The sequence below is a fragment of the Mustela nigripes genome, chromosome 6 (genome assembly GCF_022355385.1).
Source record: "Mustela nigripes isolate SB6536 chromosome 6, MUSNIG.SB6536, whole genome shotgun sequence".
NCBI classification, from domain to species: Eukaryota; Metazoa; Chordata; class Mammalia; order Carnivora; family Mustelidae; genus Mustela; species Mustela nigripes.
Genome location: NC_081562.1, coordinates 132,645,265 through 132,670,161, shown reverse-complemented (window position 1 = coordinate 132,670,161; position 24,897 = coordinate 132,645,265). Strand labels below are relative to the sequence as shown.

Genomic DNA, 24,897 nt, shown 5'->3' with positions numbered 1-24,897 from the left:
TCGGTTAAGCACTGCCTTTGGCTCAGGTCATGATCCCAGGGTTGAGCCCCACATTGGGCTCCCCACTCAGCGGGCAGTCCGCTTCTCTCTCTGCCTCTGCCTGCTGCTCTGTCTACTTGTGCTCTCTCTATATCTGTCAAGCAAATAAATAAAAACTTTTAAAAAAATAAGGTGATCAGAGAAGGGTATATATGGACAGGAGGAAAAGGTTAAAGGAAGAGCAAAAAATTAGACAAGAGGGTTCTGACTGAAAACATCTTGAAAAGGAAGGGGATGAGTTTGTTAACTAGTGGTAGGTCAATCGCAGAGCGTTTTATCCTATTGAGCTGACTGGCAAACAGAAGAAAAACTGAAATGGGAGAAAGAATTCTCCTAGATGTTATGGAAATTGAGATATGTATATACTCTTAAAATTAATAAAGGGACACCTCACGCAAACGGATTTGGGAGGCCAGCAGGGGGAGCTCTTATGCTCGACCCAACAGGAAGAGATGAACCTTGCACAGGGGTACTTGACTATCCCTGCAGGAGGAAGAAAGGCTTACCTCCTCGCCCTGGCAACAGCACAGCCAATCAGAGACAGTCACAACTTAGCCAATGAAAAGCCACCATACTTCCAGCTCCCAGTTTAATCCAAAGGGCTTTTTGTTTATAACAGCATACTTCCCCCCTCCTCCATAGAGGAGCTCTCCCAATCCTTTGTTCCCTGGACTCGCCTGTGGTTTGGCCACAGCTTGCTTTGTCCCATACTGCAATTCTCTGCTATTCCCAAATAAACCCATTTTTTGCTGGTAAAATAATGAGCAGTTTTATATTTAAGGCTAGCAATACCTATGCATTCCATTCAAGATCCACATTCTTATTTAATGAAATGTTAATTTCAGCAGCTAAAGTGGGTGGAGATTTTGAACCTTTTTTAAAAAAGAGTGAATTTCACATTGCATCGACAGTCACCTTTTTGAAGTTTCATACAAATTTCCAGCTGACATCTGTAAGAAACAGCACCAGTTTATTCATACCGCAAATATACTGCTATCTTTCCCCTACTCCGGGGTTTCTAAATCTGAGTTATAGGCACCCCTAAAGAACTCAAAGATAGTTCTCTATAGGATCCACAAAACCTATGTGCATTTTTCTAGGGATAAATGACATAGTTTCATACGTCACCCCATTGACTTCATGGGGTGACATAGTTTCACCCCATTAAGAAAGGTTGGTGAGTTAGGAAATGTTAAGAACTTCTCTAAAAGAATATATGTCCAAGGAACTGCACCTCTTAGAATACCCTCTCCCACCCTCTTCCATAGTACACCCACGCAGGTACGTATGTACACAGACACACACACACACCCCACATTATTTAGGAGTAAGAGTCAACAAATGATTTACATATACATTTCTGCTACTAAATCAATTCTGAGACTTGTATAGTAAATAGTAAAAGAAACATTTTTCAAGATCAGCCTTCCTTAGAGGCTAGTTATGACTTGGAAAGGGACAGGTTCAAACTGGCTGCAGATCATTCTCTCCACAGCCTGCCACCATTCTGAAATTCTCATAACTAAAGTCATTCCATTTAAAAATATACTGTGGCAGCGCCTGTGTGGCTCAGTAGGTTAAGCGTTGGACTCTTGATTTTCAGCTCATGTCATGATCTCAGAGTCGGGGGATGAAGCCCTGCATCTGACTCCATACGGGGCAAGGTGTCTGCTTAAGATCCTTCCTCTCCCTCTTCCCCAATCCCTCCCAATCCCCCACTCTCTCCCAGTCTCTAAATAAAAACAGTGATGATAATAATAATGAATAAATAAAAAATACTGTGGAAGAATTAATACACTACAGTTTAGCTTCCACTTAGCACAGACTCCAAGAACAGAGATTCTAGAATAGGTACATTTTGGTTGGTAGCACTGGACCCGTGGGCTAGAGTCTCAGTTAAGGACACAATACCATCAAGAGACAGCTTCTGGGGCTCCTGGGTGGCTCAGTGGGTTAAAACCTCTGCCTTCAGCTCAGGTCAAGATCCCAGGGTTCTGGGATCAAGCCCACATCTGGCTCTCTGCTCAGCAGGGAGCCTGCTTCCCTTCCTCTCTCTGCCTGCCTCTCTGCCTACTTGTGATCTCTGTCTGTCAAATAAATAAATAAATAAATAATCTTTAAAAAAAAAAAAAAAAGAAAGAAAAGAAAAGAAAGAAAGAGAGAGACAGAGAGAGACAGCTTCTCCAACTTCACCCATTGACCGTGGACCCGGTTCCAGACTATGGGGTCAACAGATTCTTCCACAAGATGACATAGCAGGTTTACTTACTAAAACCAAAACAACGAACTCCCAACTGCAGGTAAATTTTTTTTATGGTAAACTAACCACTGGTATCATCTGATAGATGCTGTCGAATTAATAGCTGCCAGACTCAAAAATACTATGTATATAGTTTTTCAAATCCAATCTTTCAAATGGTGGCATAGTAACAAACTGATAAATGTGCACTAATTAAAAAAATAAGCTATTGATCAAAGCCTCTGTATTATAAATACATTTACACTCTTTTAAAATGCAAACAGCAAGTTGTTTTGACATTGTCACAAGATAAATTCATGACACAGAGACGATTTATTTTGCATATTTCCCCTCAGTTTAATTTCATACAAGCCATGCACAGGAACTTTTGCATAAGGCATGACAAATAATCTATGAAAGAAGAACTAGAGACTTTAGAACAGAAAGGTGTTGAACACTGGTGAAGGTCATTCTCATGAGTTGGAACAGTTTCTTTTTCTCACACATCTCAGCAATCTATGAGCTCTGTAGAAAGGGGTTTAATTTATCATGCTTTTTAAAAAAACTGCTTAATTTTCTTCATTATAATTGGATCTGCATATTTGGGGGATATCATATTCCATGTGCAACATGCTCCTTAACTCATTTATAATAACATTTATGGTAAATATCCTATGGATATATATACATCTACATAAAACTTTAAAACCTTGTATTAACTTCTGTATATTTAGAACATTATCTTTGATAAATTATTGAAATCACCAATAAAGAAAATCCTAGCATTTCTTGTTCCCTGTAATTTCGAATTCATACATGAGCTAAAACTAATGAGAAATAGTCTGTTAAAAAAAATAAAACATGTTTTCCCATAAACCTTGGGTTTACTGCCTGACTAGCCATTTCCGATGCATTAAATGACAAGATACAGTAGCATTAAGGCCTCAAACTGCAGGCAAAACTCCTAAAAGTTCAAAGTTCAAAGTATAAAACGGAACAATGACACCCAGACACCCACACTTATGAAAGGTTTACACAGAGCAGGCTATGCAACGTTCACACAGAGCGAGATGATATCCATCACATTTTTTGCACAAAATGATGAATGCTTAATCCTAAAATGCATGGGTCACAAAATGAAAAACACGACTATCATCTTCAAGGTGCCAGCAATCTCTGTATGTGGGTTTGGCTGTAAAAATAAAATTGTTTTTAAAATTAAGAAAAGCTTCACATTAAAAAATTATGCTCAGAAACTGTTTTGCCCACCAACTCAGAGTGTAATTCATTTCATAAGGCAGAGTATCCTTCCCCCCACGGTGACATTTAGTAGAAGAATCCATATAAGTCCTCACACAATTTCCCTGAGTTTTACATGGTTATTTTTTTTAAATTAAAATCTGGTTACACGGGGCGCCTGGGTGGCTCAGTGGGTTAAAGCCTCTGCCTTCGGCTCAGGTCATGATCCCAGTGTCCTGGGATAGAGCCCCGCATCGGGCTCTCTGCTCAACGGGGAGTCTGCTTCCTCCTCTCTGCCTGCCTCTCTGCCTACTTGTAATCTCTGTCTGTCAAATAAATAAATAAAATCTTTAAAAAAAAAAAAAAAAACTGGTTACACGCATACTTATTTTCAGCTTTCTTCCACAGGAATAAAATCTTACATATCCCCAATACAAAATACTACAGAGGGCAATAAAATTCTTCCAGTGTAAAGAAGTAAACTTCCTAACTTGAGAAAGAAGTAGTAATACACTAATAACTGGCATGTGAGACAGAACGATAATTATAGGAGCAAAAGAGAAAAACAATATATACCCTTATAGAGGGATATACCTTCATCATGGCACACTGCACAACGTAAATAGCAACAGCAACATATCCTACTGGACAGAGCAGAATAGCCTGCAAAAAATTTAATCTGATAACACAAATTTGGTTTTTCATCTCTTAGCCAAAAGACCCAGGGAAAAAAAAATAACGTATCTCAACAGTGACCTCTAGTGGACAAGCCTTAAAACGACAGTCTTAAAATGAAAGTCTCAAAGACTGAAAACAAGTAGGAAAACATTTACAAAGCCTAACACTCCCAAACCACCATAAAAACCAGGTATGAGCTTATGGGGCCAACTGAAAAGACTCAGCAAACACTGGCTTAAAAGGCAGAGTAATCAAAGACAAGCATTTGAGCAGGGGGCAGACACACAGGAAGAGAGTCTTTGAAATCATTGTTACATTCCCGTCTTTCAAAACACTGAGAGCAAGCAAGGCCCTGGGCAGGTCATCTCTATCTGGCTCTGACTTATCCCAACTCATCACCCGCCAGTCCATTAATCAACCTGTATTAACTGAAGGTCAAGGTGATGTTCAACATGCTCTTGGTACTTTCGGAGATGTGGGATACAGAAGCGCTTCAGCCAGGGCTCCTGAGCTCCAGGACATTATAATGCAATTAATTGCATGAAGAAAACAGTAAATAATTGGGATCTTAAATATATAAATCTAGCTTGAAGTAGAGTAATAGGCGCAGAAGCTGTCACAGCTCTAAGAACAAATGAAGGGTTTATGGAGAAGTGACGTTCAGCCGAGCCATCAGGGTCTCTGGGCGGAAGGAGCATCTGTGAGTCATCCTGACACGAGCTGTCCCCATCTGTGGGAGCTGAGATGTACCGAGGGGTGCCGTCCCAGTCCATCACCCTCACTATGAAAGGGTCTCCGTGACGAAGAACAAGACAGGGACATCCATTCCCAGGACACAGGGTAATGTTTCTTTGGAGCACTTGGTCTGGCATGTGTGACATGAGCCCCTGAGTAGGAAAGAGAAGCGTGTTGTGGCCGCATCTACCCAGGCCGCTATACCAGTTAATCCCAAGAATGTAAGTCCAGTTTCTACAAAGATGGCGTCATCTCAGGCCAGCTGTTTCCTCCATGACCTCCCTGCCATCTCCTGCTCCCTTCTATCAATCATTACTGCTTTCTGTAGACATTTCCAGGGAAACCACTAGGTGCTCAGTGATAGGTGTTAAGGAAAAAGAAGAAATAAAGGATCCCCACTTTCAAGAAAGCTTAAGATCTGGAAAGAGTGAGTCAACAAAGCAGCAGGAGGACAAGGACATGCTGCACTGGTCTTAGGGGTCTATGAACAATAGGAGTTTGGGGAAGAACCATTTCCCATTGGCCAGAGCAGCCAGGGGAGCCTGGAGCACAGGAGGAGGGGGAGGCGGCCTGGGTGGAAGGGAGGCGGCAAGGAAGTACAGGTGCAGAGGCAGGGCTGGCCATGAGGAGAGGGACGGACCGATCTTTCCGCAGCATCTGGGGAGGGGGTGCTGGAGGAGCGGGGGCAGATGGGGCAGGTTCTGCTGGCCAGGCAAACCGCAGGGCGACTGCTGTTTCGGAGGGGACAGCCTGGTGGAAGAACCCCATCTTTACTCTGAAAACATCCCTCCTGGGCCAGAGAACATCTCGGCTAGCTTGCCAGCTAGCACCTCCCCAGCTGGAGCTGCTTGCTCTGCCTTCCCTCTAAGTACATCTGGGAGAGGCACGCGTCCATGCATCCAGGAAAGCTGTTCCAGGCTGAGCGATCCCCCACCCGGCTCCCAACCAAGCCCATCCACACAGCCCCCATCCCCACCCCACCCCCGTTGAAATGTAAATAGTGCTGCTGTATTAACGATGAACCCCTAACTGGCTTGACGAACTAGAAATATTTTTCATTAGTTCAAATATAGAAAGCTTTAAGGATTTCTGTTCACAGAATCTTGGGGGAATTGAAGGATCGCCGGGCCACGTCCGGCTTTGCGTGGCCTCCCTCGTACTACGGTGAGAGGACCTGTTCACGGAAAGGAAGCCCACTCGCTGCCCCCAGGACCTGGATGGCTCAGCAGATCCCAACTCCGTTGTCCCCAAATCAAGGTCCCAGTCTGAGCAGGCTAGCCTTTCATTTCGTGAGCACACCAGCAGAAATGTCAAACAACAGCGTAATTGGCAGACTGAGAGAAAAACACAAGTACTTTCTGCAAGACAAAAGAAGGGCTGAGGGGTTTAACTTCTGAGTGCCACTGGTTTTAATGCAGCATTGTCAGCCAGGCCCTATTAAAAACCACAGAAAGTGAAAGACACTGATTACCATACAAAGTGACAGGAGGGTGTGCTCAGCCACTTGCATTTAATGCATATTTATATTTCCATCAAATGGACATATTTACTATAAATACTTGAAAAACCATAGCGAAGTCATTCATTTAAATGCCAGAAAAATAGTAAAAGATGCTAATTTGACCTTAGTGGAACAGATCGAGTGTCACTGACACGACTCACAATGGCTTGAAACAGAATTTACCAAGACGATTAATTAGAGTTTACTGGATTAGGTCAAGAATGTCTCAAATGGAAAAAGAAAAAAGGGGGAAAAAAAAAAAAACAGGAAGGATGAAATTTGAAGTTTGAATCCATTCCCAGCCAACCTCTTTAGGAGCAGGCGTAATTTAACTCCGTTTTCGTGCCTCTCTAAATTCATCTCTGGCTGCAGAAAGAAACGGATCCACTGAGCCCTGAGATTTTTATCCTTGTGGTCACGTAAAGAGAAATAAACGACTACTGAAAAAAGTGGAAGGTTTTGTTTTTTGTTTTGTTTTTTAAAAAAGAACAGATCAATTAACGATATAATAGGAACGGAGCATGTCTTGCTTCTTGTTTAAATGTACACTTTTTTCACTCTGCTGATGATGCAAATCTAACCACAGGAAGCTTGGCAATTAAATATTTGTATGAACTGTGCAACAGCTTCGGGGACTTCTGCTCCCCAAATTCTGGGGAATTCAGGGATCGTGCTGTCCCCCTTTCAGAACAAACTGCAAACGCCCTGTGAGCTGGGGATAAGGTATCAGTGGACAAAAGGATCCTTTGCTGTGAAAACCAGGAAACCGGCAGCATATTACCTGTTACAAAAATGATGTCATGTGACGCGGAGCCCTCACTCTCAGCTTCTGTTTTTTTTTTTTTTTTAAAGATTTTATTTATTTATTTGACAGATAAAGATCACAAGTAGGCAGAGAGGCAGGCAGAGAGAGAGGAGGGGGGAAGCAGGCTCCCTGCTGAGCGGAGAGCCCAATGTGGGGCTCAATCCCAGGACCCTGGGATCATGACCTGAGCCGAAGGCAGAGGCTTTAACCCACTGAGCCACCCAGGCGCCCCCACTCTCAGCTTCTTGACCATCATTACTCAAACACGAGGAGCACGCCCCTCTGCCTTGGCCTTACCAATAGGTGCTATTTGCTAAAAATGAACTAAATCTGCCTGTTTTCGGCACACGAGGGGCCCTAACCACCCTCTTAATTCTCAGTAATCAGTAGCTCTGTGACATAGCCTCGAGCTGTACATAATGCACATATACACATAAATTTACACGGCAAATCCCTCAACGTGACATGCAGCTCCGTTTCATGGGACTCAAGCGCCCTAACAAATTCTTGCCACATGATTAGAAAATCATTCAAGTCTGCAGGAAATATGGCAAGCACAAAGAAGTGACAGTCAATTAGGAATGAGAAAGGAGAGTGGCTCCCTGTCAGTAAAATCTTTAAAGTCCCCGCTCTAAGGATAAAATGGCCCATTATCACTCATATGAGATATTTTCACAAAAACAACTCTGTTCTCCTGTAGGTGAACCAAGCCATGACACCACCCAGGCCCCAGAGAATTCTTCTTGGGAACCAGACTCAAAAATGTGAAAAATGCCGATGCCAAGTTACATAACTTACACAATTTTGTTGGTGGGGTCCGGGGAGGGGTAGGAATCCCCCCATCCATCAGAGTAAAGGAGCAACAGTTAAATATTCTCCCTTTGGGGAGGAAGTACAGAGAAAGCCAAGAACTCTAATATTTTTAATAAGTTTGGTTTGCCCCCCGCCCAAAACACTCATCAATCGCCTGGCATCTGAGGTCACTTACCAGCCCTGAAAAGAACCATTTCCTGAGAAGCAATGTCATGTTCTTCCTTCAGTTTACACAAGTGAAGAAAGAATCCTCAAAACAGGGCAAAGTAAAAACAAAAACAAAAACAAAACACAACAGAGCAAAAGTATATAATACAGGAGAAGATTCTTGTGTATCACACTTGTCACCAAAAATGATTTTAGGTTTCCCCAAATAACATCTGTCCTGAGCATTTTTAAAGGAAACAAAAGAATCAGCAGTATCACAACGATCACCTAAGAGTCAGAAACCGTGTAACTAACTAACGGTAAAGTTAACTCACTTGTTAGCTTGTTGTGGCTGAGGACCAGCTGTGTGATGTGGGATAAGGAGACTGCAAAAGAAAAAAAAAAGAAATCACACAGTCAGTACATGTATCCAAATTACCCCCACTCTCCTACAAGGTAAAGCGTTAAATGATTTCCACAAGGTCAAGTGTTAGCACTCACAAAAACAGAAGCAAGGTTTCATGCAACACTGTCTGTGAAATGTCACTCCAAATTAAGAAAAGTTATGCAATTAGCACAGTGAATTAGGGCCAATGAGATTAATGTCACCGGATCAAACACGACAAGGGCCAGTTAGCTCTGCGCCCGCCTGAGCGACCCATCTCCACAGCCAGGGCGTGGAGAAGCAGGGAACCTCGCCTGTTCCAAAGGGAACATCCTCTGCGGACAGGAGGCTCGTGTCCCGGTGAGCAGGGAGCATGTCCCTTCCCCTGCGCACAGGCCGCCCAGAAACTCTTGTACACGCTCCCAGGGACGAAGAGGAAAAAACTCTCCCCTCAAATTATTTTGGTTGGTATTTCTTTCAAAGCACCGGCAGCTTGCTCACCGGTTCCAGACAATCTCGAGGAGCTTTAAACTCAACAAGATCAGACTTGCCGGAAATAGGGTTTTTCCCACTATAAAGAAAGAGAGAAAAAAGTCCAAGAGAAAAGCGACCTGCCTTCCATTTGGGGCTCTAAAACTGTGCAGGATGATCAGCATATGCTTTAAACACTATGTTTTAAATATACATTTTATCTAGTAAACAGCTTTAGACATTTTTCCAATATTCGTTCTCTCAGAACGTTCTCTTATTAATGCAGCGGACATTTTTCCCTCAGAAGATGACAAAAAATTTTCCCAAGAAGGGCCTTCATGTTGGACCCCAGCACGCTGGGAAGAAAATGAGTGTTATCACTCCTGATCACAGCTTCTGAATGTGTTTCTTTCCTTTTTTTTTCCCCCCAACCACCACAAAGTTATAGAAAATTCAAAATGCAGTAGAGACCTGTCTTCCTGCCCCGAACCTTTTGAGAGTGCGCGGCCGGCCTGATGCCCACAAAGTCAGGGTATGCGGAGGACGGCCTCCTGCCACCCAAGCCAGGCACTTCCTGTCACAAGTCATCACCACCTAGTCCTTGGCCCTCACCCCAGTGTCACCGGACGCCCCTATCACTTCTCTCGGCAAGTGAACAGCCCGGTTCCCAGTCCCGCTGCGTGCAGCTGCGGGTTCTCTCAGACCACGTCTTGCCCGCGTTTCTCTCTCCTGCTGAGTTCCGTGAGACCTTGGCCACTGTGAAGCCTGCCTCCAGGCCCAATTACTCCAGATGTGGACCTCCATGCAGATCCGTCAATTCCTTTGTTCCTGGGTAGACTGAGGTGAAGCCTCGTTGGCAGGAAGGTCAAGGCAATGCGGGGTTCTCCTCGATGGGTCCTATCAGAGCGGCGCAACCTCAATGACCATCCTTCCTTGACCGCTGACCTCTGCCAGGCTTCTCCACCAAGGTGCTTTCTTTTCCCCTTTGTAATCAATAAGCATTTGGAAAGAAGGGGGCTGAGGAAGGGGGGTACTGCAGAACCCTAGAAATATCCCATGTCACGTGCAGCTCATGACCTCTGACCAGGGCCATCTCCACCCTCACGGTACTGTTTGGCAATGTCTGGCAACGTTTTTGACTCTAACACCCACGGCCACTAAAACCCCAATTTTCCTCAGGGGCTCCCGCTGTGTCTGTAGGAGAGAGCGCAGGTCCGAAGCTGAGGCGTCCTGAGGGGCGGGGGCCTGGGATGCCCCAAGGCACGAGGCGGCCCCCTCACTCCTCTGCAGGAATCTCCAGAACGAGAAACAGCCAGGTGCTTCTGGAAGGAGAGTCCAGCAGAGCAGAGTTTTGGCTCCGCAGGACCATCCAGTCCAAAATGTCAAGACTGTTGCTGTTGAGAAACTGCAGTTTCTCTCTTTCTGTCTGCATGGCCCTTGGTGTCCTACAGCGGTCAGTGCATTACAGTCTCCTTGTCACTTATGCTGGGGTTCCAACTGCCCGACGGGGCCAGACAGAGCCCACCCGAGCCGGCTGCGAGCCTTCTGACCGGTCCCCCTGCTCCCTGGGCACTTCGCCGCTTCCGGGCACTAGACACTCAGGCTCATCTTGTCCTTTTTCTGCCACAGCTCTGAAACCACCATTTCTCTAATGAGCTCTGGTTCCTTTTTGTGGAAACTGGTATTTATAAGACAAAATCTGGGCACCAGATGTGCTCACTGCTATTTGGGGCTCGGTATTCTCAGCTCCTCTTAGTGGACAGAGCTTGAGCGCACGCGCGCACACACACACACACACTCTATACTGTTATTACCGAAAACCCTGAGTTCACAACAGTATCTCCAGCTCCAATACAACATCACCCCGCTCACTCCAGTTTCTTCCCTCTCTGTATGCATGACTCCCTTCTCCAACAGTGAGAACTCCGGCTTCCGTCACCTCTGCCCCACTTACTGTGTATCAATAATCCTACATATAAACCGCAGGAAGGAGTCCTCCTACAGCCAGACCGACACCTCTCTATGCTTGTTCGCAGAGGCCCCTGGAAGGTGCGTACGGATTCTTGGTCAAGATCAAGAGGAAGGCTGGCCAGCGACGAGTGATGTCAGCTTAAAGTCAAAGACACCCAGGAAACCCCCAGCGCCAGCTTGTTTACACTGTTTAGGGATGTGTAGACTGATGGCTGTCACCTGGCTATGGGGCCCATGATCAGTGGGGCATGCGAGCCCCTGCTGGACATGTCTGCCCAGGCTACCCTGAAACTCAAGATTCCTCACACATGGTTCCTCGTGTGAAGAGCTAACATGTCGCGAGCAGTAAAGAAAAGACTCTGGGGAACAGCCTCACTGAGATTCTGAGGCCCCCTGAGGCTCACCCAGGCTTCCTTACGCCTGCTAAGCCAGATCCTGTGCCTTTAATTATCCTGTGAGTAGGCTCTGTGGAAGGAGAGTCCTTTCAACTCTCCAACTTCAGAATCGATGATGCAGTAACCAATCTCCCCCACACTCCTCCCTCCTGTGGGACCCCTTCATGCTCTGCTCAGACTCCCCTGCTCACCCGCCCGTCCACAGCAACACCCTCCTTGCCCTGCTTGGGCTGGAACCTTGCAGGCCTGGCTCCCCGACCTGCAGAGATGCTCAACTCACCCCACTCGGGTCCTCACCCCCCCATTCTAGGCCACCAGTGCTCCCGACCCTGACCACCTCTCTCTCTCTGTCTTACTCACTGGCTTTGGGACTGAACCATTAGAAAAGGGGAAGCACAAGTCAATAGGGAAAGAGAAAAGAATTTTTGTGGTTTTCAAAAGTCAAAATGGCCTCTTCTCACAGGACACTTAAGACTTTAAACACTGCAGAAGATCTTGCATGTTTTTATTTTAAGAGTTAAGATTCCTTGTCCACCAATTAAGCGTTTCTCTCTCTCTGAAGTACACAGTTTGAGATGGGGGAAAAAAGTATCTCAAAGAGCTACCTTCCTACCACAGCAGATAAAAAAGACTCACAGATGCACTGGTTAAGATTACGGTCACCATCATGTAAGTACAAGCCACAAGCTAACCAGGGTGCACACATGGGGATCTGTCTCTCACTTACACACAGGTGATCCAGAGGTTCCTGGTATTTTGCTGCTCAACCATCCCCAACACGTGGCTCCCACCTCATGCCACAGGATGGCTGCCTGAGCTTTGCCATCATGTCTGTATTCCCCCTCAGAAGACAAAAAAAAAGAACACTTCCTCCTTTGGGATACTTCCAAGAAACTGCATGTGGTATTTCCACTTGCAATCAATTCATCAGTGAGGCCTCGCTGTAAGGGAGGCAAGGAAATGGAGTCTCTATTCCAGGTGACCAAGGGCCAGCTAAAAAGGAGGGTTTTACTACCAACACGGATGGGACAAGCTGATAGTGGCAGACAACTAACTAGCAGCCTCATACACTAGCACACCACTCCCTCTGAGTGTCAGAGAAATCAGTTCTGATCACAAAAGAAAATGAAGAAGCCTCCCGTCTCGGCCCTAAGTTTTCCTGATACCACAACTAACTCATGAGAAGAAAAAAATTTTTGTTCTTTCTCCCAGCTACCATTCACAATGGAGGACTTAATTAGGGAAAAGCTGCTCCTTTTCCACCATTTCCCCGTGTCCCTTCTCCAAGCATCTGGCAGGAGAGAAAGTGACCAAGTTTCAGAGTGCTTTTTCTGTGTTAATAACGGGAAATGCAGTTGTTGTCTCACCCAATAAGACCACGAGAATGCATTTTTCTTCCTCACTATTGTTACGGAGCTACATGTTCAAGTAGACGAGAGGGAGAAAAAAATTGGAGCAGTAAAGAAAAAGTTAATAAAAGATCTCTGAGAAAATATTTAGGGCAACAAAGGATTCCGGGCTGGGTCTGCGGGGAGGGCAGTTAAGTTGGACAGAATCAAAATCACAGAGTCAATCACAAAGCCTGGTACTGGGGAAGACTGAGTTGGGACAAACGTATTTATACAACACGCCACTCCCCTCCACCTGGCAATGGTGAGTTCATTGTGAGTCTTGTATGGAAACCGTGCTGTTAAAAAAAGAAGGGAGAAAGTGTCTACCAAAATAGAATGGATTATTTGAAAGCACAGAAGCTGCCATGGTCAAACATGTTGGGAAAATGGAAGCAGGCTGTACCCGCTGACCTGCCTTGCCGGCCTGAATCGCACACTGGGAGATCACCCACCATGTGAATAACATATTTCCAAGAATGAGCAGCACCAGAAGCTGTCAGGAATGAGCATCAGAACAGTGAGAACAAACTGTTATTAAAATTCCTCAAGCAATATTAAACTGTGCTTTGCGTAGGCATTTTTGAAGGAGAATACATTTCAGAAATCGACCAAGTAACTAAGAAGTGTGTTGACATACACAGTTAAAGGTTACAGCGCCTTGGCTATCCTCCTGCCTCCAGCCTTTAGAAACGGTCTTTGGGTGAACATGGTTTCAGGCCAAAATGATCAGTGGGAAACCACATTGCTGGAAAGGAGGTGTTTGTGAAGGAAGGAGGAGGCACAGGGGGAGATGGCCTGGCGCCGTAACACATAATTTCTGACTGACTGTTCTCTAGCCAAGAAGGGAATCAGCAGGAAAGTCCTCAGAAAGGAACTGGCCAGTTCAATAATTTCATGGGCACTCACCACACTCAGAATGCCAAGAGGCTCTACCTTGGAAATTCTCTAAGAAGGACTATCTACTGTACATCCTGGGGAGCCTGGGAAAGTCTCGGATTGTGCGGACTGTCCTCAAAACTGGCCTGGCTTGGATGAAAACTACACAGTCACTCAATTTAGGCAACAGAGAACATAGACCCAGATGCTCAAATGCAAGATATGAAAGGAATGTGGACACAGGAGTAGTCTACCAGAACGGACAGTGGGTAGCTCAGGAGATGTTACTTATTGTGGGATGACATATCCAAAAACACCATAGCACAGAGGGCTCGCCATGCACGGTTGCTGGACCTTTACAGGACATGGACACAGGAGGTTATGGAAAAAATCCCAGGCTTCCCTGAGAAATAGATGGAAAACTTTTACACAAAGTACAGGACTGGAAGGGGCGCCTGGTATTCTAATGGAATAAATCCAGAAAACTCGAAGGACTAACTAAATATTCCTACAAAAAGAATCATAATTTCTAGATAACACATGGAAGTGTTGGTCTCTTCCTTCTTTTCAGCATAAAATGGGCAGCATAAGGGGAAAAAAAAAAAAAGCATGATGAGATCCACGGCACCTAAGATGACATGATAGACTTGTTTTCAAAATAACCTAACATATCACAATGATGGGGCACACTGGAAATTGTCTCTACCATCCCCTGTTTGGCAAATGAGAGAGCAAATGATTCCCCTGGTAGCACTCAGAGGAGGTTAAAAAAAAAAAGGTACTAGCTTTGCAGAATGACATTTCCATCCAGAGGGGAGAAACACAGCCAGAGTGAATGAGGAATGAGGCCTGAAAACATGCCACATGGTGTGGGACTTGAAGGAGTCTGTGATCTTATCATGGGTTGGAACTGGCCATCTCTAAGACCAAAGGAAAGATGAGGTAACTGCTCACAGAAACTGGCTGTAACTTCCAGCTCATCTCACAGACGGAGACCCAAAGGGAAGCAGACAAAAACACTGCCATCAGCTGAAGGCAAATGGTTTGCCCCTTTCGGACAGGTCTTGTGGTAGCAAGGATTGCCGTGTTAGAACCACCACCATACTTCTGGATGTTCAAAGAGGGAGGCCTGGTTTGGTAACTCGAAGGGCATGATTCAAACTCTGGGCAATGACAGATTCCATCACAAACAGTACCCTCTACTAATTCAGTTCCTCCCAAATTTGTAGGCCAGAAAGAAGAATTGATGTGAATTTGAAATATGGGATGGTTCAAATGGTTTTTCCGCTCTGGCTCCCCCAGGAGGCTAGCAACAGCCACCGCCCTAAATAATCCTGATTTGGAGACTCCACAGGGATGTGGAAGCCGGCCAGATGTCAGCATCCGAAGGCAAAGCTGACCAATTTGGGTTCTGCGTCTCCACGATACAAGATTAAAATGCCTGCCTGTGTCGCACGGCTGAAATTATTTCACCCCTGGTAGTAAGACACAGATTCAGATCTTCTTAAATATGCAGCTTTTGCCAATCTATCAAAGTGAAGACAGAAAATAAAATGTTCGATACCAAGATATAATACAAATATCATATTCATCAACACACCCAGAATCATAAAAATATTTTTCTTTTGAATATTGCTCATAACTTAAAACTTAAAAAACAAAAAACCATGTTATGAAAGCTTTCCTTTAATTCCTAACTAATATTGCAGTGAGTTGAAAACTCTGTAGAGGTGAGTTTTCTAAATCAGTTATAGGACCGAATTATACTATTTGCAGATAAAGGTTCTAACAACCATAATTAACTAACTGCTCTTTCCTTCAACAGAAAGCGATTTAATATATGGGACAGCAAAAAAACCTGGGATACCTCTTTTGATACCTGCTCTTTTGAGCAGTGATGTCATGTGTGCTGAGAAGCCCCTGGAGCTGGTCCCTGACAAGGTGCCTTGTGCTCCCCAGGAGGTTAAATCCAAAGATACCAGACCCAAGCCACTGTGTTATGAAAAACGTGGAACCCGCATTACTCCTGTTCAAACACGTCACTTCACAGTCTCTCCCTCAGGAAAAAAGACAAAGAAAAATTATATTTCTGAAAACACCCGGGAGAATCAGAGAGAAAAACGCAGCAAGCCCCGGATGGCACGCGGTCATTAATTGCTCCCGAGGTGTGAGCGGGACGCTATTAACAAATGCTTCGTCCCCATTAGGTCTGTTTTGCGAGACGGAATGTGGGCATTGTGACAGGGATGGAATAGGACTGAGATACAGCTGCTGCCCTCAGCGAGATTACTCTGAAATAATAAGGGGATGCAATTCAGCACTGTGACGCGTTGTGGACTGTAAGTGCCACAAAGGAGAGACAATGACTTCAAACTCCTGTGAAAGGGAAAATGCCTGAAAGGTTCTTCAGGCCCCATCAAATCTTCAAGGTCCAGACTCAAGTTTATTCTGTATCCAACTACCTACCCATCTTCCTTCGTTTTGCTTGTCTGTACTAGTATTTCTAGCATAAACTATGTTATCTGTGTAATGTTATGCCCCAATAATGGGTCCATGATTAAAGGAGCAAGACTGATACAAAGTGAAGGTCAAGCAAAGCTTTATTTCACGCCAAGCATCAAGAATCTAACCGAACGTTTAAGGCCGCACCTCTTACAAGAGTGGGCGACCCTTCTGTTTCACAGACTAGCTTTTAAGGGCAAAGGCCATGCGTCGGGCCTGGCCACGCACAGGTGACCAATGAGATTGTAACACACACAGGAAACTCCACAGTGATTCTAGGTGACCAACTGAGTTACAGTTTACCCTAGTAGACATTTGACCCAGCCTATTACACCTTGATTGGGATTGGCGCCAAAAAGGCTCCCAAAGGGCGGGGGCCCATACTCCTTGGTAACCAGGGAGACAGTATGCATCCCCCCCACTGATCAGATGTCTCCACCGGGCCTGACCCACCTTTGTATCTGGGCTTTGTTACCTAAAGCTGGTTTATCCCCTGGGGTAAGGGGGGCAGGGACAATTTCTAAATAGGTCCTTACATGTAACACAAAAAAGGGTATTTTTAGAAGTCAGCGAATCCTAGCAATCAAATCACATAAGCCCCTCACTTTATAGACAAGGAAACGGTGGCCCAGAGCAGTGAAGTGGTTGCTCTCAAGTTCCAGGGAGGACCAGAATGAGAACCAAGACTACCACAGAGTTTTCCAGATTCCAGCCTGAGCTGCTTCTTTCTGAACTAGGTAAATAACACCCACCCCTGGACGCGGCATGCTTTTCACTGTCTTGCAAGATGGTGGAAATTCTCATAATAATAAAAAGTACAGAAAACCTCATTCTATCTCGAAGAAAATATGACGGTTACATAAAATGACTAAAAGCAAAGAATGCCCAGATTTAAGCAGTGTGAGATCCAGATCCTAATCCCATGAGAGCCTGAGAAAATCACCAGAATTTTCTAGCGCACACATTTCTCATCTTGATAATGAAAGGCTGAATTAAATTATTTGATTTCATGAAACAAAAGAAAAAAGGTAAGAATGAACTAGTATTTATGTAATGCCTACTACATAAATGTGTTATGTGCAGCACTTTACAGTCACTCACTAGAAGCAACCCTGTTAAAATAAGGGAACAACAACAAAAGCATTTGTTTACCAAATGCTTAGGACATGGCTGGCATGATACTCGGAACTTTGCCACTTTATCCATTCCTCACAGTGATCCTACATAGTAGTCCTATCATCCACCACCTCCCCCCCACCAATTCTAGATCAGAAAAAAGGGGCACAGGTGGGTTAAGTTGGTACAGACAAGCCTTTAAAAGTCGTTTCCAGACTAAAATCTGATTAATTCTCGCTCTGGTTTTTATTGGCCGAATAAAGCAAACACATGTCAACAAACAGCCAAATGTACAATATTTTCAGACATCCAAAAGATAAAAAAGAGGTTTAGTCTGTAGGTTCATTTTTTACCAAAATGAAGAATGGCTAAAATCAACAACACAAGAAACAACAGCTGTTGGCAAGGGTGTGGAAAAACAGGAACCCTTGTACACTGTTGGTAGTGCTTTTAGACTGTGTTCGAACTTAAATCACCATCAACTTAAAACACTGAGGTGTATACACAGGGTGTTACATAGAGATCTCATGGTAACCACAAACCAAAACCTCTACAAGGTACACAAATAAATAGAAAAGAATACAAACAGAGCACTAAAGAAAGTCATCAACTCACAAAGAAGAATAAGGAAATAAAGGAACAGAACTACAAAACCAACCAGGAAACAATGAAACAAAATGGCATTAAGTACATACCTATCAGAAAGTACTTTAAATATAAAAAGACTAAATGCTCCAGTCAAAAGACAAAGAGACTGCATGGATTTAAAAAAAAAAAAAAAAGAAAGAAAGAAAAATGACCCATTGATATGCTGCCTACAAAAGACTCATTTAGGACCTAAAGACATGCAGAGACTGAAAGGGATAGAAAAAGATATTCCATTCAAATGGAAATGCAAAGAAAAGCATGGGTAGTAATACTTAAACAAAACAGACTCTAAAACAAAGACTGTAGCAAGACACAAAGTAGGGCATTACATAATAAGAAAGGGATGAATCCTATATCTAGGCACCCAACATGGCAGCTTCTACTACATAAAGCAAATATTAACAGACATAAAGGGGGAGGCTGACAGCAATAATAGTAGGGGACTTTAACACCCTACTTACATCAGTGGAGAGAACATCCAGACAGAAATCAGCAAGGACACAGTGGCCTTCCACAACACATTGGATCAAGATAGATTTACCAGATATGTACGGAATAATCCATCCCAAAACAGAAGAATACATGTTCAAGTGCACATGGCACAGTCTCCAGGACAGATCACATGTTAGGCCACAAAACAAGTCTCAATAAATATAATAAAAGTGAAATTGTATCAAGCATCCTTTCAAACCACAACAGTGGTTTGAAAACTAGAAATCAATTACAAGAAAAGTAAAAAAGGCCAAACACATGGAGCCAAACACACACACTTTCAAACACGTTATGAAACAAACAACCGGTCGACAAAGATATCAAAAAGGAAATCCAAAAATACCTTGACACAAATGAAAATGGAAACATCCCCAAATCTATGGAACATAGCAAAAGCATTTCTAACAAGGAAGCTTTCAGTAACACAGATGTATCTCAAAAAACAAGAAAAATATCAAACAATCCAACCTTACACTGAAAAGAAAAACAAGCAAAGCCCAAAGTTAGTGGAAGGAAGAAAATATGGATCAGAGTGGAAACAGAGGAAGTAAGAACCAAAAAAATAGAAAAGAGGAGTAAAACAAAAACCTGGCTTTTTGAAAAGATCAAAAAAACTGATAAGCCTTTAGCCAGAGTCACCGAGAAAAAAGAGAGGGCCCAAATAAAATCTGAAATGAAAGAGAAGTTACAACTAACACCACAGAAATACAAAAGATCATAAAAGCCTACTATTAACTAATATACACCAACAATTAGTCAACCTAGAAGAAATGGATTAATTCCTAGAAGTATACAATATTCAAAGACTGAATTAAAAGAAATAGAAAATCTGAACAGACCAATAACTAGGGACAAAATCGTACCCGTAATCAAAAATCCCCCCCAAAAAAAGTCCAAGATCAAACAGCTTCACAGGTAAATTCTACCAAACATTTAAAGAGTTAGTACCTATCCTTCTCAAACTATTCCAAAAAACTGAAATAAAGAAATGCTTGCAAATTCATTTTACAAAGCCAGTATTACTGAAACCAAACCAATGATGCTACGGAAGAAGAAAAACACTAGCCAATAACCTTGATGAACACAGATGTAAAACCTCAATCACATGTTACCAAACCAAATTCAAAATACAGTAACTGAATCATACACCATGATCAAGTGAGATTTATTCCAGGCATGCAAGGATGGCTCAATATTTGCAAATTAATTGATACATATTAACAAAACAAAGGATAAAAATCCTATCACCTCAATAGACAAAGAAAAACCATTTACCAAACTTCCGTGTCCATTCATGATAAAGACTCGACAAAATGGAAACAGAGGCAACATATTTCAACATAATAAAGACTATATATGACAAACCCACAGACAACATTGATGAAGTTCTAGAACCTAGGTGAGGTTTGGTGGGCTGAGGTCCGGAGCCAATGACCAAGAAAGAATTCTTGAGACATCTTTGGTGCAAAATGGTGGTTTATTAAAGCACGGGGACAGGACCCGTGGGCAGGAAGAGCTGCTGCCCCGGGTTGTGAGAAATGGCAGGTTATGTACCCTGCTGTTGGGGGAAGGTGAGGGGAAGGGAGGTTTCAGTGGAGTTTCATATGCTAAAGAGGGCCTACAAGGTGCCAGGATGTTCCAGGCCTGCCAGGAGGCCTTGCCCTTGCTGCTGGATCAATGTTGTCTTTAGCCATTAACATTAAGATCTTTGGGAGACTTTTTGGTGGGGTGTCACAATCCTGCTATCAATCGTCTTTGTTAGTGAGATTTAGAACATTTGTAAGCCAAGGGAGACTCCTGTCTAGCAGGATTGTGAGCTCTGCAAGTTAACTATTTGCTTATTGTTCATGGCAGTCAGGGCTGCCTGAGGGATGCTACACTTATGGAGGGGAAAGGGTGAAGAGGGGGTGCAAGGCGCCAGCTCCTGCTTTGTCCTCAGCCAGCCTCCTGCTCCCTCATCAACATCATACTCAATGGTGACAATCTGGAAGCTTTTCATTTAATGTCTGGAGCAAGAAAAGGATACCCACTCCTACCACTTTTATTTAACACAGTATGGAGGTCCCAGCCACAGAAATCATGCAAGAATAAAAATAAAAGGCACACAAATTTGGTTAAGAAAAAGTAAAACTGCCGCTACTTGCAGATGACATAACATAAACAGAGAGCTCTAAAGACCATCACAAAAACTATCAGAATAAATTCAGTAATTTTTCAGGATACAAAATCAATATACACAAATCTGTTGCATTTCTATACACCAACAATGATTAGAAGATTAGAAATTTTAAAAACAATTCCATTTATAAAATTGTATAAAATAGAATACCTAGAAATAAATTTAACCAAGAAGCTGAACGATCTGTACTCTAAACGCTATAAGACAGTGGTGAAATAAATGGAAACAACACCATGCTCATGCACTGGCAGAATATTGTTAAAATACCCATTCTACCCACAGTAACCTATGGATTCAACGCACTCCCTGTTTTCACAGGGACGGCACTTAAAAAGAACTAAAACAAAGAATCCAAAAATGTGTATGGAGCCACAGAAGACTCCAAAAAGCCAAAGCAATCATGAAAAGAGGAACGATACTGGTGCCATCCTCCTCCCAGATCTCACACTACACAACAAGCCGCACTGATCAATACGGAATGGTACTGGCACAAAAAGAGACACAAAGGGCAACAGAACAGAATGGGAAAGCTGAGAAATAAACCTATGCTTATATGGTCAAGTAATTTACAATGAAGTAGACAAGAATATACAATATTTCAATAAATGGTGTTGGGAAAAACTGGAAAAACTCCAGGCGATAAAAAAATAAACAAACAAACTGAACCACTTTCTTACACCACATAAAGAATAGACTCAAAATGGATTAAAGACCTAAATGTAAGACATGAAAGCATAAAACCCCTCAAATAAAATACAGTCAACTTTTGGATCTGTCTCCTCAGGCAAGGGCAACAAAAGCAAAAATAAACTATTGGGACCACATCAGACTAAAAGGCTTTTGCAAAAAGAAGGAAGCCATCTATAAAACAAAAAGGCAAGCTACTGAATGGGAAGATAGCTGCAAATGATAAAGCCAATAAGGAGTTAATATGCAAAATATATAAAGAACTCATAAAATTCAACACTAAAAACAAACTCTCTGTGAGGCACCTGGGTGGCTTAGCGGGTTGAGCTTCTGCCTTCAGCTCAGGTCACGATCCTAGGGTCCTGAGATTAAGCCCCACAGCAGGCTCCATGCCCAATAGGGAGTGTGCTTCTTCTCTGTCCCTCTCCCCCACTTGGGGTCTCTCACTCAAATACGTAAATAAAATCTTAAAACAAAACAAAAAAACCTCCAAGAAAGAGTGAGTCCGTATATCCAATAAAACTGACCTTTAAATAAGAATGGTACAAACATTTATCTATCAGGAACACATGAATACCCTGGAAATACTCATCTTTTGGCCCTTCCTACAAAAATCTATCAAGTATGAAGCTCAAGAAATCAAAATAACAAGAGACTGACTTGAGGATCGATGTAAATGAATACAGGTATAAAATATACAGATATCTGCATAACTAAGGGTAGATGACAGTTAAACAGAGAGAGACTTTAATAATGGATATATGCACTAAAAGTTTAGATATGGCCCATGTATTAAAAAATAGGGAACCAGGGGTGCCTGGGTGGCTCAGTGGGTTAAAGCCTCTGCCTTGGGCTCAGGTCATGATCTCAGGGTCCTGGGATCAAGCCCAGCATAGGGTTCTCTGCTCAGCAGGGAGCCTGCTTCCCTTCCTCTCTCTCTGCCTACCTCTGCCTACTTGTGATCTCTGTCAAATAAATAAAATCTTTTAAAAAAAAATTAAGATAAAAAAATTAGGGAACCATGAGAGTTTTGATAGTTTGTTATGAGAGTTTTGATAGTTGTATCTGCTTTCCAGCTAGCATATAAAGAACTTGGAAGTCATCACTCCCATCCTCACCACAAGAAAAGCGTTGATTAAACACACAAGCAACCCTTCTTGGGATCCATTAGAGAACTGAGGGCACAGGGTAAACCACCATACTGGAAAACCATAGAGACAGGTGTAGAGAATCACAGCTTCCCAGCAGCAGGAACTAGAGCCAGCAACTGGTAGGAACGCTTACAGGGGAGCTGACTCATTTCTGGGGAGTGAGCTATCAAATAGCTTGAGAGAGAAAACTCCTGGGGACCCAGGCTCTAGGAGCCCCACCAGGTTCTCAGGGTGAAAAATCAATGAGAAAAATCCCAGGTTGCTTCTTGCAAAGGAAAGGAATACCTAACAACCCTGAAGTGAGACCAAAGCATTTTGTTCTCCTAAAAAAAGAAGAAATGGTCTACTGGACCCCAACCAACATGGGAGAAGAAAATACCTAACTCCAGTCTCCTCTCACCTTCCTATTTCACCTAAGGAAAGAAAGGTGCTGAAAAGCACTTTGGACGGTCACGGCCCAGGAGCCCAAGCTTACTACAGAATTTTAGAAAATTTCTCCCCTCCCCACACCTCTTCAATAGGGATCCCATGTGGTAACAAGATATAACTGCAAATATAAACTGATCAGACACTACTAAGAAGGAGTCTCTAGGAAACCCAAAGACTATAGGAAAGACAAAAAGAATAATGGAGGAAGGGATGTCTGGGTGGCTCAGTGGGTTAAGCCTCTGCCTTCAGCTCAGGTCATGATCTCAGGTCCTAGGATCAAACCCTCTGCTCAGCAATGAGCCTGCTTCCCCCTTCCCCTCTGCCTGCCTCACTGCCTACTTGTTATCTCTCTCTCTCTCTCTCTTTCTCTCTCAAATAAATAAAATCTTTAAAAGAAAAAAAAAAAAAAAGAAAATCATGGAGAAAATTCTAGCCTATGAATTCTATACATACAGCAAGCAAACCTCACAGTAATGGCCTTTTTACCTGTTTCTTTTCCCTGAGGCATCATGTCTGTCTTTCAACAAAATCACAAGGCATGCTAAAAGGCAAAAACATAGTCTGAAGAGACAAGGTGAGCAACAGAGTCAGACTCAGGACAAAGAGTTGGAGTTCTCAGAATGGGGACAGAAGAGAACTCTGACTGATATCTGAAGGCTTTAGTGGAAAAGTAGCCAACATGCAAGAACACAACACATAATGTAAGCAGAAAGAAGCAACTCTAAGAATCAAAAGGAAATGTCAGAAAGCCAAACAGATCTGAAAAAGGTCTTTGATGAGCTTATCACCAGATTGGACAGTCATGCGAGCTTGAAGATAAGTCAACATAAACTTGACAAAGAGAAAAAAAGAATAAAAATAATGGAACATAATATCCAAAAACTATGGGACAACTATTAAAGGTGTAATATACACATAATGGGAATACCAGAGGCAAAAAAAAAAAAAAAAAAAAAGAGGGAGAGAAAGGAACAGAAGAAATAATCTCAAGCTCTAATGGCTGAGAATTTTCCAAATTTAGATAGACCCAAACCACCAAACCAACAGACCCATCTCGAATACTTACCAGAAATTAAGGACAAGATAATTACCTATGGACAATTACCAAAAAAGACTCCAGAGAGAAAAAAAAAAAAAGACAAAACACTACCTATATCTGAATAGAACAAAAACTTCTCTTCAGAAACCATGCATGGAAGAAGAGAATAGACTGAAACACTTAAGTGCTGAAGAAATGAATCCACCAACCACCAAGTCTATATTCAGCAAAATTATCCCTGACTCTCATACTAAGAAAAATTGAGGGAAACTACTGCCAATGGACTTGCCGTGAGAAAAAATATTAAAAGTTCTTCAGGGGGCAACTTAGTGACTCAGTCAGTTAAGCGTCCTATTCTTGGTTCTGACTCAGGTAATGATCTTGTGGTCGTGAGGTCAAGCCCGGCATCATGCTGAGTGTAGAACCTGCTTAAGAGTCTCTCTCTCCCTCTGTCCCTTCCTCCCTCCCACTCACACAGGCATGTGGGCATGCTCTAGCTTTAAAAAAAAAAAAACCTTCTCAGAGGCAAATGGTAAATATCAGATAAAAGTCTAAAACTCAGAACTTCTTAAAGGAAGAGGATTAGAAAAGGAATAAAAGTTATATAAAGTTATTATTAACTAGTCACATAGATAACTGTTTATAATTATAGCAAACAATGTATTGGTTGATTTTTGCTTATGGATATGTAAAATGAATGACAGCAAGGTACTAAGTGACAAGAGGTAGGAATGAGGATACTGTTCACTAATTCAGAAAGATATATGCACTTCTATGTTTACTGCAGCATTATTAAAAATAGTCAAGATTGGGGCGCCTGGGTGGCTCAGTGGGTTAAAGCCTCTGCCTTTGGCTCAGGTCATGATCCGAGGGTCCTGGGATCGAACCCTGAATCGGGCTCTCTGAACAGCAGGGAGCCTGCTTCCCCCTCTCTCTCTGCCTGCATCTCTGCCTACTTGTGATCTCTTG

General features: G+C 43.0%; 1 protein-coding gene across 3 annotated transcripts in view; it reads right to left on the bottom strand.

The window, feature by feature from the left end:
* The window catches only part of RSU1 (Ras suppressor protein 1), a 186,143-nt gene that overhangs the window by 145,659 nt on the left and 15,587 nt on the right, over nucleotides 1–24,897 (bottom strand). For 2 of the 3 annotated variants that reach the window (XM_059404246.1, XM_059404244.1), the window contains exon 3: nucleotides 8,532–8,582. The exons of the other annotated variant lie outside the window; for it this stretch is intronic. In XM_059404246.1, coding sequence (XP_059260229.1) covers nucleotides 8,532–8,582 — 51 coding nt within the window. The remainder of the gene's footprint in view (nucleotides 1–8,531; nucleotides 8,583–24,897) is intronic. 3 annotated transcript variants of the gene reach the window in all.